General features: G+C 35.8%; 1 protein-coding gene across 3 annotated transcripts in view; it reads left to right on the top strand.

The window, feature by feature from the left end:
- MYRIP (myosin VIIA and Rab interacting protein) overlaps positions 1-16,458 on the top strand; it is a 409,112-nt gene that overhangs the window by 67,188 nt on the left and 325,466 nt on the right. For all 3 annotated transcript variants that reach the window (XM_023231569.2, XM_023231568.2, XM_023231570.1), the window contains exon 2: positions 11,405-11,541. In XM_023231569.2, the coding sequence (XP_023087337.1) occupies positions 11,432-11,541 (110 nt within the window). In that variant the 5' untranslated portion in view covers positions 11,405-11,431. The remainder of the gene's footprint in view (positions 1-11,404; positions 11,542-16,458) is intronic.

The following is a 16,458-nucleotide window of genomic DNA, read 5'->3' as shown; positions in this document are numbered from 1 at the left end:
AAAGCAGATTTGATCCTATCCAAAATAGCCTTCCGTTTTGCATTTCATCAAAGGATATATTAGGCTTGTATGTTGGGCAACTTTGCATGTCCAGCTGGACACAAATCTTATCACCAGTCTTAAGAGAGTTTGCAAAGGTGGGTATCAAAATAGAGATTTAGAACCCATAAATGACATTTAAAATTATTTTAAATATTATTTTAATTTTTCTGTTTTAGTTAGAACATAATTATGCATCATTTCTGACTGGCTGGTTAATATAATTTTGAGTAATTTTAACTAGGCCCAGTTTTCCTTAATGGTTAAGAGCATGGTCTTTGGAAGCAGTTAAACTGGATGATCTTGGGCATGTTTTTTACTTTCTCGTGGCTTCAATTTTGTTCTTTGTAAAAGAAGGTTAATAATACTACCTGCTTCCTAATGTTATGAGGAATACATTAGTTAAATATGCAATGTGCTTAAAACAGTGTGTGACTTCTAATAAATATGGTATGTTTGCTATTATATACTTTGAATTAGGAATACAGGGTTGGACAATCCAAGGACCATAATCATATAACCCTCCCCACTCCACCTGGCCCCCCATTAATATAGCAGAAGAGTATGTCTGTTAGTGGCAGATCAGACAATTGGATGTCCTTCCACTGAGGACATCTATAAAAACTGAATAAAATATGAGAGAAAAATAATAAAATATGTTTCTTTAAAGCCATTATAGAGATAAAAAGATACTGAAGAGTCATTGGACCAGAGCCCATTATGGGGCACAATGTTCCAAGAAGGTGAGAACAGCATTTGAGGCCAGTTTTTTCCTGGGGCACTTGCCAATTTGAGAAGCTGAACAGCACTTTTGACAGTTCCTGTCAAATATAGGGAGATAGGGAGATAGGAATTAAGGCTTGGCAAGGGGAGGGATCCTATTGACAAACTCTCACTTTGGGTTGAAATCTCAAAAAGTCTTACCTATTAAGAGTGAATTGGATGGAGAAGACCTGTGTAGGAACTGCAGCTTAGCTTCAAATTGTCCCAATCCTGAAATTGCTAATGCATGCAAGCTTGCTGGTACTGTAGGCACCTGACAGAAACAAACATACATCCTCTCTAGAGGAAAATAACTGCAGATAAGTGTAGATGAGAAGAAATAAACATAAAGGAACAGAAGAAATGGAAAATATAAACAGACCTACAGAGTCCCCAGATACTGAGTTATCAGACACAGATTTAAAAATAACTATATGTTACTACATTTAAGGAGATAAAGGAAAAGATTAGGAATATAGGCAGAAAAACCAGGACCAGTAAAAAATAATAAAGCAGAAATTGTATCATATAATAAACCTGCACATCTACACCCTGAATCTAAAAGTTGAAATTATATAAAAAAAGAAAATTTAGAATTGAAAAATGCAAAAAAACCTTAAATATATGTTTAATGGCAGATTTAACATACATGAAGAGAAAATAAATAAATAAAGAATTTCTGATCTAGGTCAGAAAAATATCCAGAATGAAGTATGAGAAAACAAAAGGATATAAAACCAGAAGAGAGAATATCTGACTTGAACAATACAGTAAGAAAGTCCAACTAATGTGTGTGATTGGAGCCACAGGAAGAAGAACAGGTTCAAAGAGAGATATTATTCGAAGAGAAGGTACCTGAGAATTTTCCAAATTCTAAAACTGATGAAAGTTTATGAAATCTACAGATTCAAAATGCTTGCTTTATAAACTTTCTACAAATCAGGACAAAAATATAAGACAAAATGAATTCTAGTCACATTATATTAAAACTGAAAATCAAAGCAGAATCCTTAAAAGCAACCAGAGAACAAAAGGCATGCAATGGATTGTAGCTGATACCTGACTAGAAACCAGTAGAATATCTGGAAGACCATGGAATACTATCCTAAAGTGCTAAAAGGAAACAGCATCTATTTAGAATTTCAGAACAAGCAAAACCACCCTTAAGAAATGAGAGGGAGAGACCACAATTCACACAAGATGGCGTGGACTTGTCCCTCTCTGGTCCTCCCTGCTGCGTAGTTATAAACCCAAGAAGGAAAACACAATTGTGATGGTTAATGTTTTGTGTTAAGATGACTGGGCCACAGTGCTCAGATATGTGGCTAGACATTATTTTGGATATTCTATGAGGGTGATTTTTGGATAAGATTAACATTTAATGGTTGGACTTTGAGTAAAGTAGATTACCCTCCACAATGTGGGTGGGCTCCCATCCAGTTAGTTGAGGGCCTTAATATAAAACACTGACCTCACACAAGCAAGAAATTCTGCCAGATGACTGCTTTTGAACTCAAACTGCAAGATGTGTGTATATAATAGAAACATATATTTTGTTTCTCCTGTTTTATCCAAATGATAACATACTATACCTACTTTTCTGCATCTTGCTTTTTGTACTTAACCCTTTAAATACGTAAATTCTTGAAGAACTTTCCATATTTGCTCATAAATAATTTTTCTTCCTTTTTTTCCTTAACAGCTACATATTTTTCCATTGTATGGCTATACAATCATCATTTTTTTCTGCATGAATGTAAGTGCATTGTCTTTGTAGGATAAATTCCTAGATGTGGAACCACTAAAAATCAAAGAAAATTAATCAATCTCTCTCTCTCCACCCCACCTCCCTCTCCTTCTCCCTTTCTCCCTCCCTCCCTCCCTGTCATATTGATAAATATTGACAAATTGCCCTCTATAGAGGTGGTATAAATTTACATTCCTAACAGCAATGTATGAAAGTGCCTATTTCCTCATAGACTTACCAGCACAATATGATACAAGCTTTTCAATCTTTTCAAAGCTAATAGGTTAAATAACAAAAAGTCTTTCAGTTTGCACTTATCTTTTTATATATTTGATAGATTTATGAGCCATTTATAGTTCTTTTTGTGAACTCTGTTTCCTGTGCTATTTTTCTGTCTATTTTTATATTGGGTTTTTGCTCTTTTTAAAAAAAAACTCCAGTTGTTGAAATTTTTATATTGGGGGAAGTCATTCTTTTGTTTTTGATGTGAAAAGACAATTTTTTCTGCATTTGACTTTGCTTATTATGTTGTTTATTATGCAGACATTTAAAATTTATGTTGAATCTCTTCAGTGTTTTTAATGACTTCTGAATTTTGTGTCATATTGAGAAAGGCATTTCTTACTCTGAAATTATAAAAGAATCATCTAATGTTTTCTTTTGTTACCTTTATGGTTTCACTTTTTAGTCTTTGACACTATAACCATGCCTTATAATCCATACGAAGATAATTCCAAAACTGAATCAATGACTTAAAGATTGTTTCTATAGCTGTAAAAAATCTAAATTTTTTTTAAAAAATCAGTTTTCCTTGAGACTCATTCTTCTCTACTCCTCCCAGATAATCTCGAATTTTTCCTTTTTTGTTTGTTTATTTCATCATTTATTTGTTTCATATCTCCGTTTCCTTCTTGAGGGGGTTCTCTTCTATTTTTCCTCCATATCTAAAATATTCTTCCCACCTTTTTGTCAGCTGGCAAAACTTTAAAGGGACACATCCCCTTTGTGTTTTAAGAGGTTCGTGCAAGCCAAGTATGGTAAGAGTTTGTTTTGGTTCCTATCTCAGCTGATGTTATCAAACTTGACCAAGTGGGTTGTATGGCCTTCTAAATAAAACCCAAAACTCTTTTATAGATGGTTTTATGTCTTCCAGATTTTTGTAAATTGTGCAGTTTACATAAGGCCTGAGGCTGTACTATATGTTTTTATTTTTTGGCCTTTTCGGATTGGAAGGATTTACCCACCTTTGCATTAATTACACTAAGATCTGCAGTTATCCTGTGCTCATACCCAGGTTTTTTGAAAGTTTTCCAAGTTTTCAAGTATAATTTTCTTTTTGATTCTTGAAGCACAATAGGAACCTGAGTAATTGTTAGTTTGTTCACCAGTTGATGCTAATGGAGTAGCCATTAAGCTTTATTTCAAGCGCTTTATATAAAATGGAAATTTTTAGTAGTGGTATTGTACCACCTCTTGTTTTATGGTCTCTGCAGCTATAAATTAATGTGACATCAATTATAATTCAATAGGGACCAGTTTTCAGGCTGTTTCCTATAACATGATAATAACATTTATTTTCATTAAGAAAGCAATGCATGTTCATTGTGAGAAAATTGGAAAATATAAGTAAACAAGAACAATCAATAACTAAAAATCATAAGAAATCCTATTGCCCAGAGATTAGCACTGTGAACATTTCACATGATTAGTTAATTATTTTCAATGGAATTCACACACATACACACACACACGCACGCACCCACGCACACACACACACACATTTTTTAGAAAAACAAAAAATTGAGGCAATTTAATGTAGTTTTTTAATCTATAATTTTTATTTATAAATATGTTTTGAACATTTTTATGTCAATGCTGTATCCATTTCATAGCAGTATGGTATTCTATCTTAGAGCTATATAAAAGCAAATTTAATCAATGTTTTATCATTAGACATTTTAGTAATTTGAACAATTTTGCTATTGTAAATAACACTAAAATGAATATCCTCATACATATCCTTGATAATTTGTTTATTCAAATAATGTTTATTGTAAAAGGAAGAGAAAGTATGTGCAAAAGCAAATTTTTAAAAATGTCATTGTACGAAATTTCGTCACTTGATAACTGTTGGTAATTTTTTTGTGATTTTTCTTTCAGTATATTTCTATCTTATTTATTTATACAAGATTGTACTATTCATACTATATTATTTTACTTCTTATTGAGCCATGACATACATGTAAATGCACAGATCATAAGCATATAGCTAAATTAATTTTCACAAATTAAACACATCAATGTAACCAGCACCCAGATTAAGAAACGTCACCACTTCCCCAGCCTGGCCCCATCTAACCAGTACCTTTCTTCCAAAGAGTAACCACTATCCTGCTTCTAACATTCCAAAAGAGTTTTGCATGATTTTGAACTTTATGTAATTGGGATCATCAGTCTAACTTACTTTGCTCAATACAATATACCTATACCGTTAATATGTTGTTGAAGTTTGTCTGTGTTTATTGCTGTATAGTGTTCCAGTGGGTGAATATACCACAGTTTGTTTTTCTGTTGATGGACACTTGCATAGACAAGTTCATTTGGGTCTATTTTAATAGTGTTGCTGTATACTTTCTTGTATTGACATATTATTTTGGTAAACTATATGCTGTATTTTTCATCTGACTTTTTACCTTAATATGTCATAAATGCCTTTCCTTTAAATACATTTTATTGACATAAAATATTGTATTGTGTGTAACCACAACTTAACCTGTCCTACTTTGGGACTTTCAGTTTATTTACAGTATTTTTCTGTAATAGACAACACTGAGACGAGCATCCTGGTACAAATGTCTTTGCACATTTTTTCAACTCTTGAAGAAAATTCTTATGCAGATTGAAATGGCTGGGTCAGTATTTAAAGACGTTTGATAATTACTGCCAGTTTGCCATCTAAACATTTATACTTACTTATAGTCCCTCTACTAATGTATATGAGTACCTGTGTTCCCAGAATCTTATTAAATGAAAACTTGCAATTTACTATAATTAGCAGCATTTGGTTATTAATGATATGTTGTATTTTATTAAACTATATGTTGGACATAGATGGTTGGTAAATTGCTTTTTCTCTTGAACTTTGTCATTTTATCTTTTAGAGAGTTCCATATTTTTCTTGTATTTTATGAGGGTGCTTAATATATTAGGTTAATTATCTTCCATGGTTTTCTCTAGATTGTTGCTTGCATTTTTTTTTTTTTTTTTTTGAGATGGAGTCTTGCTCTGTTGCCCAGGCTGGAGTGCAGTGGCACGATCTCGGCTCACTGACTGCAACCTTCGCCTCCCGGGTTCAAGCGATTCTCCTGCCTCAGCATCCTGAGTAGCTGAGACTACAGGTGCCTGCCACCACTCTCGGCTAATTTTTGTATTTTTATTAGAGACGGGGTTTCACCATATGGGCCAGGCTAGTCTTGAACTCCTGACCTCAAGTGATCCACCCACCTCGGCCTCCCAAAGTGCTGGGATTACAAGCATGAGCCACTGCACTCGGCCGATTGTTGCTTGCCTTTTAATTTTATCTATATTGTGGTTTTTTTTTTTTTTTTTTTTTTGCTATGTGAACTTTTTTTCACAGTAAAAATTTGGGTGTTATTTTTAGTTTATTTCTAAACTTCTACTGAATCTCAATTCCTTTATGAGAAGAACTAATATTGTAAAGATGGCTGTTCTTTCCCATCAATTGACAAATTAATCAATAAAAAATTCATTTGGATTTTTAATTCTACCTTAATAAAATGATTTTAAAGTTCATCTGGGGGCATAAATGGGCAATGTCAAAAAATCAGACAGTTTTTGAAAAATAAAAATGATGAGAGACGATTTGCAATACTAGGTTTTAAAGTGTGTTGCTTACCTGAGATCAACTACTAAGTCACCAGCTTAGAATAGGTCAGACCAGAAAGTCCTGAGAAAAACTCGTGTGTGTGTGTGCACGCGCGCACACACACATGCATGTGCATGCCTATCTATCCCGTCCATGGATCATCTAAATCAGATAGAGTGGTTAATAAATGGTGTTAGGACAGTTGGCCAACCACGGCCAGCTCTGTGAGAATTCTAAGGAGCATTTGTTAGTGACTTAAAGAAACTAAAGTGATAAATGGAAACAAAAAACAAAATGGAAAATGTATTTCAGTAATAAAAGGATATTTGGTGCTATTCTCAGGCTGGAGAGAAATAGAACACCAAGACTAACATCTACTCACTGAGTATCAAATATCAAATTGCCAGGACAGAGACTCTGACATTTTGCATAAGTCAGGTGGCACACCTAGTCCAATCAGCTGTGCCCCAGTGGTGTGACCCTGTCTGCTCTGGACCCACTGCTGTGCATAAATCAGGGGTGAATTTCAGAGAAGGGGCCAGTTCATGGTAGGGTAACACTCTTGAAGGTGAAAGAGTGAAGATCAGTGAGCGATACAGCTCAAGCACCACTTGCTCCAAAGAACAGACACAGTGAAAGCACATCTGTCATTATTAATGTTGTTGTTTTTGTCCTTTGTAGGCCAAGTTCATTTTATCCCTTGTGCCTTAAATGTGAAAGTCTTAACATTTAGGTTTCTCTATAGTTGTAAGAAATTTCTTTTCAGTTGTAACCCAAACCCACCATGGTCAAAGGGCAAAGCCCCAGCAATAATTACCCTTTATCTCTCTCAGGACTTTATAGTTTTACTTTTCTCTTTATATTAGGTGCATTATCACACACACAAAAATGTACTGTGGGTTTGTGAAAATCCCATTTAGGCATTTGTCCTTGACCCTTCTAGGTACTTTAATAGAATGTCACTTATGTAGACATTGACCTTTTATAATGAATCTTCCATTATGTACTAAGTATTCTTGTAATTTCTCTTTGGGTTTTTTTTTTTTTTCATTTACAAAGGTTGTATTAACCAGTGCCTATAGACACATCTGTGTCCTTCCTCATGTTAGTTATTTTAGCCAGGAATAGCGCAGACAATTCTGCCTTTGTTTTGGTCTCCTAGCTTTAAAGTTGCATCCATCATCAGCTTCTTCTAAAGTTCATCTAACTCTGTTGCTTCTTATGATAATTAAATTTGAAAAACAGCTAAATCAATTCAGTAATTATGATGGAATAGCTACTGGAGTTTGTCATCATTGCTTTGACTTAGTGTAGAGCTTACTAGATAGTCATTTCTTTGGGAGTGAAAAGGTAGATGTTATCAAAGAAAGAGGTTTCTGCAGACATATATGTTTGAGAAACACAGTTAAGCAAAAGCAAACTGATTCTGACAGACTTCTTAGAAGCTCCGATAAGCTATTATGGCTTGTGTAAGCCCCACGAAGGCAATACAATTAGAAGCATTTCTCGTATTTATTTCGCCTCAGAGTCCCTTTCTCAAACTGCTTGTGGGAACAATAACCTGAGAAACACACTTTAGGGAAGGGGTGATATAATTAAATGTTGACATATTAATTTTCTCATTAGTAAATTTAAAAACATATCCTCTCTGTTGTCATGTTGGTTGGCTATAAACCAGAGAAATCAAGGGATGGGGGCGTGGGTCTGGAAGTCAGGAACATCTGAACTGGCTATGTGTCTTCAGGAGACTGCTTCTCTCTCCTGGGACTGATTGCATTTTCTCATCCTTAAATGAGATTGTCATACCTACGTGTCCTCTTATTCGTGGACATGAGCCTTCTCCAGCTCTAGGATGCTATTTCATTTGTTGCACAGGGACTCTGATTGTGTTGTAGAAAAAGGAAGAAGCTTTTACCAATTTACAGAAAGTGTTCTCAGTCTCTGACTTGTCCATTTAGAGCTATTTTATTTATTTCTTTACAAAAACAAGTCCTGATCATTTTTTTTCTTTTTTTTTTTTTTTAGATTTGATATGATCAAAGCTGCCACTTCAGTCTTTCACTAACTGGGCATCTTAGAATCTCATTTAGAATTCTCAGAAACCAAAGCCAGTGAAACAAAGTTAAAGGAACAGAAATGTCACCTTCCAGGAAACTCCAAAATGCCATTAACACATTTAATGAGGCTTTTTAAAGGAAAAATCAGTCTGCATTTTCAGTGTGCCCTCTAGTCTGTTTCTTTTTGCTCATCAGGAAGCTAGAAGATGGCAGCCCATGAGCTTCTTCCCTTGCCTTTGCAGCCTGTGGGTGGGATGTTACTTCTAACTGACTTAATTGAAACCTAGTGCAAGTACACTAGGTTTCTTCCTGCTCTCAACCCTAACACCACGCAGCAAAGTGAACTGACAATTTATTTTTGACAGATAGCATTAATGGAGTGAAAAATAAAATTTAAAAAAAAAGTTGGAATTCCTATTGTGATTTGTTGGTCAAATCTTGAGATTAGTTCACTTTATGCAGTCATAAGGTTTTAAATCATCTAGCAAAAGATTTCTGGGGATTGAGCTGTTCCCTTCTCTATGCTTACTACCATTATTTGAAAATGAAAAGGACAGATAACCTTCTTTTAAATAGCAACCATGCTTGGGGTCTCCTATTCTTAATCATTACATGCTAGAAAAAGGGGGCAGGGAACTCTGGACATCAGATTTTAAAACCTGAGGTCCAGAGTTTCCTCTGCCTCTTACAGAAAGCATTTACATGACATGAAGGCAGGGACTCTGAGTCAGACCAAGACACAGTCAAATCCCAGGTTGCCATTGTCTTAGACATCATGTATAATTGACCTGTTTTCTCATTTGTAAATGGTGGTGGTAGTGACTGTCAATAGGATTTTATGGGAATGTGTAAATTTACATATACATTTATAAATATATTTATACATATGTATAAACTAGAGCATCTGGAACATAGTAGATAGCCAATCAAATAGTGATCTATTATAATCATTGTTACTTTTATTGTAAATAATAAGCATATTCCTTCAACAATGCTGCAAGTATTTGCTTTAGTTACGATTTTTATAGATTATATTATTTCTATTTAGTTTTAGGTTGATTTTATGCTTATGGAAGATACCTTAAAGACAATAGTATACATGACTTCAACCCTTTAATAACAAAATGAAGCAGTAGCAATACTGTGTCTTTCTAATGAGATAGAATATTACTGATAGCTCTGAAGCCCCTATGTGATTATTCCCAATGAAATCCTCTCTCCCCTCCTTAGAAGTACCACATTCCACTTTGGTTTTACCACACTTATTCCTAGAAAATGGTTTTTTGACTTTCTATGTTTTTGACCCTTATGATAAAAAAAAGGCATACTTGTATGCATGCTATACATGTATTCTGTACATGTAGTGTGCTTCTCTGTCTCAACATTATGTTAAGATTTATCCCTGTTGATGAATGTACCTATTGTATGTTCTTTGCCACTGTAGTAGAATGTTCTATTGTAGAAAACAAATATGCCCTATTTTTTAAATCCTTCCTCCTATTTATGGATGTTTAGTGTTTTTCCAGTTTTATTTATTTATTTATTTTGCTATTTTGAATGTGACTTTTGTTACTATTCTTCTGTTAGGTTAACTATGTGAAATTGCCATTTTTATAGGTCAATGATCCCAACTAAAAATTTCATAGGATTCAACCCAGTTGATGTCTGGTGCATATTTTTAGGATTATATTTGAAGCATATACCTAAGCGTGGCAGAAATGCTGGTTTATAGGGTGTATAAATTTTCAACTTTTAAAATGAAACCTGATTGTATTACAAAGAGATTGTACAATTTATACCCCCAAATGAAAATTGTCATTGTCCTACTTCCCACCAACATTTGATATAATTTTTATTTTGATGGATGTGAAATATAGTTTTAATTTGTAGTTGTGTAATTGCCATTGAAATTAAGCATTATTCTGTATACTTATTTGCCATTTCTATTTTTTGAGACGGAGGCTTGCTTTGTAACCCAGGCTGGAGTGCACTGACACGATCTCGGCTTACTGCACCCTCTGCCTCTCAGGTTCAAACGATTCTCCTGCCTCAGCCTCCCAAGTAGTTGGGACTACAGGTGCCCCTCACCATGCCCAGCTAATTTTTGGATTTGTAGTAGAGATACAGTTTCACCATGTTGGCCAGGCTGGTCTTGAACTCCTGACGTCAGGTGATCTGCCCACTTTGGCCTCCGAAAATGCTGGGATTACAGGCTTGAGCCACTGCATCCAACCAACAATTATTTTTAAAAATAGAGTTTCCCATGATTTTTAGGTATGTGCTGCTTAGACATGTTCCCTACAATATCATCTTTGCTGCTGCTGAGAAAATGGCAAAATAAGATTATTTAACTATGTTTTTATCCTTTTGAAGAAGATAATTTATTGATTTTTAGTTTGTATTTCATAGTCATGTGGTTAAAACTTTAAGGGATATAGTATACATAGGATATTTTTAAAAAGTATTAGAATTATTTTCTTTTTATAAATTAACATATTTTTATTTTTATAAAATAATTATTTTATTTGTATTATTTTGCAGTTACATATAATACTTAACATTTAGAACTTCAAAGCACAGAAGTTTAGAACTTTCAGATATTGCCTTTTGGTATTTTGTGGAAATCCATACTGAGTCTTATGTATGGTTCATTTTGTTATAAAGAATATTTTTTTTTTCTTAATTTAAGACTTGGGATGATGAAACTGGCTGATGATCCATTATTTTCTCTTTTTCTCTGTGGCCTTGCTGAGGTCATTTGTAAATATTTGCTGAGTCTGAGTCCAGAGAAAGATAGTACCTTACATAAACACTTATATATAAAGACTGTATTTAACTTTATTTTAATAACAAAATAGGTTGATTTTGTCCATGTAGAGCTTTTATCTTGCTTGTATCATTTTGGTTTCCCAGGTCTTGTTTCACCTGTGTTGAGTAACCATGGGGAGGAAGCTGGACCTGTCTGGTTTGACTGATGATGAAACAGAGCATGTTCTTCAGGTGGTTCAGAGAGACTTCAATCTTCGCAAAAAAGAAGAGGAACGCCTAAGGTGAGATGCCTGTATTGCCCAACAGCATACAGCAAACCACATGTGGACAAGCAACACAGGTTTCCTGAGGGTATTCCCTCCTGCTAGCCCTGAGTTTGGACATACACTTAGGGTTGTCAGAAGAATGTCCTATCCTTGATAGAAAGGTTTGCCAGTTTCAGAAATGTCAGTTCAGAAATGTGTTGCTCACAGTCCCAATCAGGGTTTTGTTGGGACTTCTGACCCTGTACGTCGTTATCAGCTATAGAATGAGTGGAGCTTTTGGTGAACACGCTGTCTTGAGCTTCCTCTTGGCCTTAGTTTTTTTGTTGGCAGGTCTTATTGAAGGATAACCAAAGTGTTAAGTGAACAGTTCTTGTGAGAATTAGTCTCATATATGTACAATGTTCTGTTTAAACTCTCAGCTACTGTGGCACAGGAAAAGAGCTTTGAAGATCAGATACAAGGAAACTGACCACCAGGCTGGGATGGGATCACCTGGCTTAGCACCACTTCCCTCATTTTATAGAAGAGGAAACTGAAGCCTAAAGAGGTAGTCTCCTGACTCCTCTGCAGCTGGTATTTCCCCATGAAATGCTCTTGGAAATACTATGGCAGGTCAGTTGGGAAATACTATGGCAGGTAAGTTCCAACTATGCCTAAGTTGGAAGAAGTCAGAGCTATAGAAATGAGGTCATGTATTAGGCCTGATGTATTGAAACCTGATGGTAGGTCAGTATTAGTCTCCCTCATTTATAAACCTATTATTCCTTGGGATTCCGTGGGTTTATTCACACCACCAATTTCTTCCTTAGACACTGAGCAAAAAACCTGCTTTGCTCACTTTGATTATCCAACAGCTAGAACAGTGCCTAGCACAGTTTTTTTAAAATCAATTAATTATTAACAGATGTCTTGTCTTTCATCAAACAAGTATATATTTAACATATACTATATGTGAGACCAAAAAATGGTGGAAATAAAGATGATTATACTAAGGTGCTTATAGCCTAGCAAGGGAGATAACATTGCCAAGAAGTGTAAAGTCTGAGGTACTCCAAGGTAGAAGGAAAACAATCCCTTTTTGGTGGTAGGAATGATTTACCAGTTTTAAGCTGAGTGAGAAAGGGCATGAGTAGAGCTTTGGCATAATCCTGAATTTCCGTATTTACATATGCAATATAAAAGAGAACAGAGTCAAGGACGTCCCCAAGGTTTTTTGGCATAGGAACTGGAATAATGAAGTTGTCGTTCACTGAATATGAAGACAGAGGAGCAGGGTATTTGGTAGCCAGGTAAAGTTGAGAGCTCTGTCTCAGGCATCTTCAATTTGAGATGAATATTGGACATCCAAAGGAGATGCCAACTTGGCATTTATGTATTTGCAACTAGGAATCAAGTGGGAGGTCCAAGTTGGAAATTAAAATGTCATGGAAAAGGTCACCAGAACAATAGGAGAATAGATGGAGCAGGGAAACTAGTACACTTGCTTGGCAGCACTAAGACCTACTTGAAGTTTGTGGTCACCGTTTTATATTGAGAGCAGTTTCTACAGGGTAGTGTTTTCCCTGTATCTTTCAGCCTCTTTCCTCTACTGGACCATTGGAAAGAACCATGTCTTAATCAGTGTTGTGCCCCAATTTCTGGGTACAAGGCCTGGCACACAATGAGTGTGCCCTAAAGCTCTGTGGAATGGATGGATACATGTCAATCATGTATTGATTGACATAGTCATATTGATTGTCAATCCATATGACTAGCTTCATGTTTGGCTTGAAGAATCCATCTTCATATTTACTTTAAATCATAAAGGTCATGTGTGTGTCAAGCTTTATCTCCTGGAAACTCACATATGGGTAAGCCAGGACCTTGTTTAACATCCTTTTCTGACTGTGGAAACTTGCCTTAGCTTCACTGCAGACTGTAGCTTCACTGCAGTCCATGTGGAAGAGCAGCTTTTGGGCTTGGTTTGAGGAGAATTTTAAAGAAAGAGCAGCTGTCACTGTAGACCCAACAAAATGGGCACTATCTTTCTCATGAGGACAGGTAGTGTTAGTGGACAGCAGTCAGTAGCCTACTGCAATTCTGTGAAAATGCATGGTCATGGGAACCTGCTTGTATTGGAGAAAATGATGCTTGAAATCACCAGTGGCCAAAGAGGGATGACTGCTTGCCATGGCAGCTCTTGTGGCACTGGAACTGGACATTTTTTCTCTGAAGACAGTTGTTACTATTGTCTTCTGCCCATGACCAGTGATGTGCCTCGATAGGTACCTAGCAAACCGGGGTGACACTCTGAATGATTTCAGCAAAGAATCTTACTATTGAATAAAAAGAGATTATGACACTGCAAAATCACTGAAATTGCCAAACATTTACCTCACTTTTTTATATTGCTTGAATTTTGGGTATGTGAAAGAATCCAGGAGGTAGTATTATTAAACTAGAACTTTGAAAGTATTTTAGAATTATAGAAAATATTTTCCTTTAATGAATGTATAACTCATAATAGATGATTTTTAAAAGTTTTACAGTCTTGAAATAGTTTCCTAACAGTAAATAAAGCTGTTCTTTATTTATCTAGTTTCTCTGGCTAGGTCTTGTGAGGGTAGGTCTTGAGTGTAGTAGAGCTTATCCAGTGTTTATAATGGTCTGTTCTTCAATGCAGACATTAAGTATACTAGTAAATAGGAGGTGGAAGTGTGAATTAAGTGTCCTCAGAACATATCATGGTAATATAAAGAGGGATAATGGGAATGAAGAATTCATGGAAAGAGAACTAATAGGTATAAAGCAGTCAGCATGAACTGGCACTGCCCTGGGTACTACACAATTTATCTTATTGATTCCTCACTGAAGTCACTATAATGTTAGCACCAGCTTACATAGAGGCACCCAAAAACAGAGAGATTACAAAACTTGCTTAGAATCACACAGTTAATCAGAGTAGGCCCAGTTCCTTAAAATAATTCTTTAGTATCATCTAATGTCCAGTAAATTTATCCAACTGTCTTATTGCTACAGTATGTTCAAATCAGAATCCAAACAAGGTCCACTCAGTAGTCTGGTTGTTTTGAATCTTAAACCTCTTAATTTTGTCATTATTTCTGAGATAATTCAGAAGGCAAGCATGGCATTGGGTGTCTCTGAGAATATTTTACTTTTTTAATTTGTCATTTTATGGTTAGGCTGATTAGAGTTGGAGCTTAGTTTTGTTGTAATTTTCTTCCCCTTTAATAAGGTCCTTTTATAACAAGTTAGATCTTTTCCAAATTCTGCTATTTAAAATTTTTAAAAAATCCATAGCTAAGTGTTTTTCTTTGTTTTTTGTTTGTTTGGTTTGTTATGTTTTGTTTTTGGAGATAGAGTCTCGCTCTGTTGCCCAGGCTGGAGTGCAGTGGTACGATGCAACCTCTGTCTCCTGAGTTCAAGCCATTCTCCTGCCTCAGCCTCCTGAGTAGCTGGGATTACAGGTGCAAGCTGCCACACCTGGCTAATTTTTTGTATTTTAGTAGAGATGAGGTTTCACCATGTTGCCCAGGTGGGTCTCGAACTCCTGAGCTCAGGCAATCTGCCTACCTTGGCCTCTCCAAGTGCTGGGATTACAGGCGTGAGCCACTGTGCCTGGTTGTGTTTTTTTTAATTTCCCAAAAGCATGTATTTAGAATGGACGTGATATTGTTACCCATATGGAAGGAGCAGTGTGACTGTCCTGGCTCTGGCAGGTGAATGGAGAAGGACACTGTGGAGAAAGCTACAGCCCTCATTCTTTGCAGGACTCCTACTGTCCCCCACTCCCTGCTACAGCTCACAGTGAGTAGAGGCACATCGTGGTTGGTGTGTAGATATCAGCTGCTGTGTGCAGGCAATCATAGGCCTCACTATGTAAAGTGATTCTGTCAACCCCGTGTCAGTAAGATGAGGCACTTTCTCAGCACTGGGGATGTGATGCATTGAATTTTTAATGCCATTACAGCTATATGTTTATAGCAGGACTGTTGGGAGAAGATAGAGAATTGATAGACCTGAGTATAGTAGACATGTAGTACCAGATACTGGAGGTGAGGACTTATTTACAAATTCAGTAGAATAAATGTTGATTCCATTTCTCCAAGACACACAACAGGATTAACACTATGAATGGAGGATGCTAGGAACAAAAGGCATGGTGACACCTGCTCCCACCTCCAGGTGCTTTGGGTTTTATCTAGATTACTCAGGTAAATGTGTCAAAAAGTTCATATCATACTTGGTTAATTTTATTTTTTGTTTTTCTTTTTTATCAGATGATTTCAGGTGAATCGTAAAATTATGCAAATGGTAAAGAAGACCTTATAATGAAAAGCCTAAGTCCTCTGCTCCATATTTAGTTTTTTGTCCTTTAGGGCTCCTGGCATGACCTTCATTAATCTAAACATGTGCTTCTGTTGCTGTATTTCAATGTATCAGTATTAGACATTCTTTCAATTTTCTGCTCTGAAATTGGGGACTTATCTCACTTACTTATATTACCCTTGTCTTTTGTTTCTTGATGATTATATTCTTATTTTTGGCTTCGTTTTCTACTGGTTATCTTTCAAACTTAAATAATAGATGGAAACCTCTGAGTCTTGTTCTGTCAACGTTTGCCATTCTTTTTCAGTTCTGACAGTGCAACATTCAAATAGTGTCCCTGCCTTTACCTCCTTCTACCCTGTGCCCCAGCTTTCCCTATAATAGCTTTACTCTCACACTTACAAGGTTGGGGCATTCACCTGCTGTTCCAAAAACACATTTGAGTCTCCTGTTTTGTTCATAGGATAATTTTAACTGTTGTAGCCCCTATATAGTTATGATTGAAAATATTAACATTGTTTACTGCTGCCTCTCCCTCTTTTTCAGAGCTTTATTGAAGTCAGCAGGTGTCTGATTGTTCTTTTCCTTTCTCTTTACCATTAT

The sequence above is a fragment of the Piliocolobus tephrosceles genome, chromosome 2, assembly GCF_002776525.5.
Source record: "Piliocolobus tephrosceles isolate RC106 chromosome 2, ASM277652v3, whole genome shotgun sequence".
Lineage (NCBI taxonomy): Eukaryota > Metazoa > Chordata > Mammalia > Primates > Cercopithecidae > Piliocolobus > Piliocolobus tephrosceles.
Note: the sequence above shows the minus strand (reverse complement) of the source record. Positions and strands in the feature narration are given on the sequence as shown.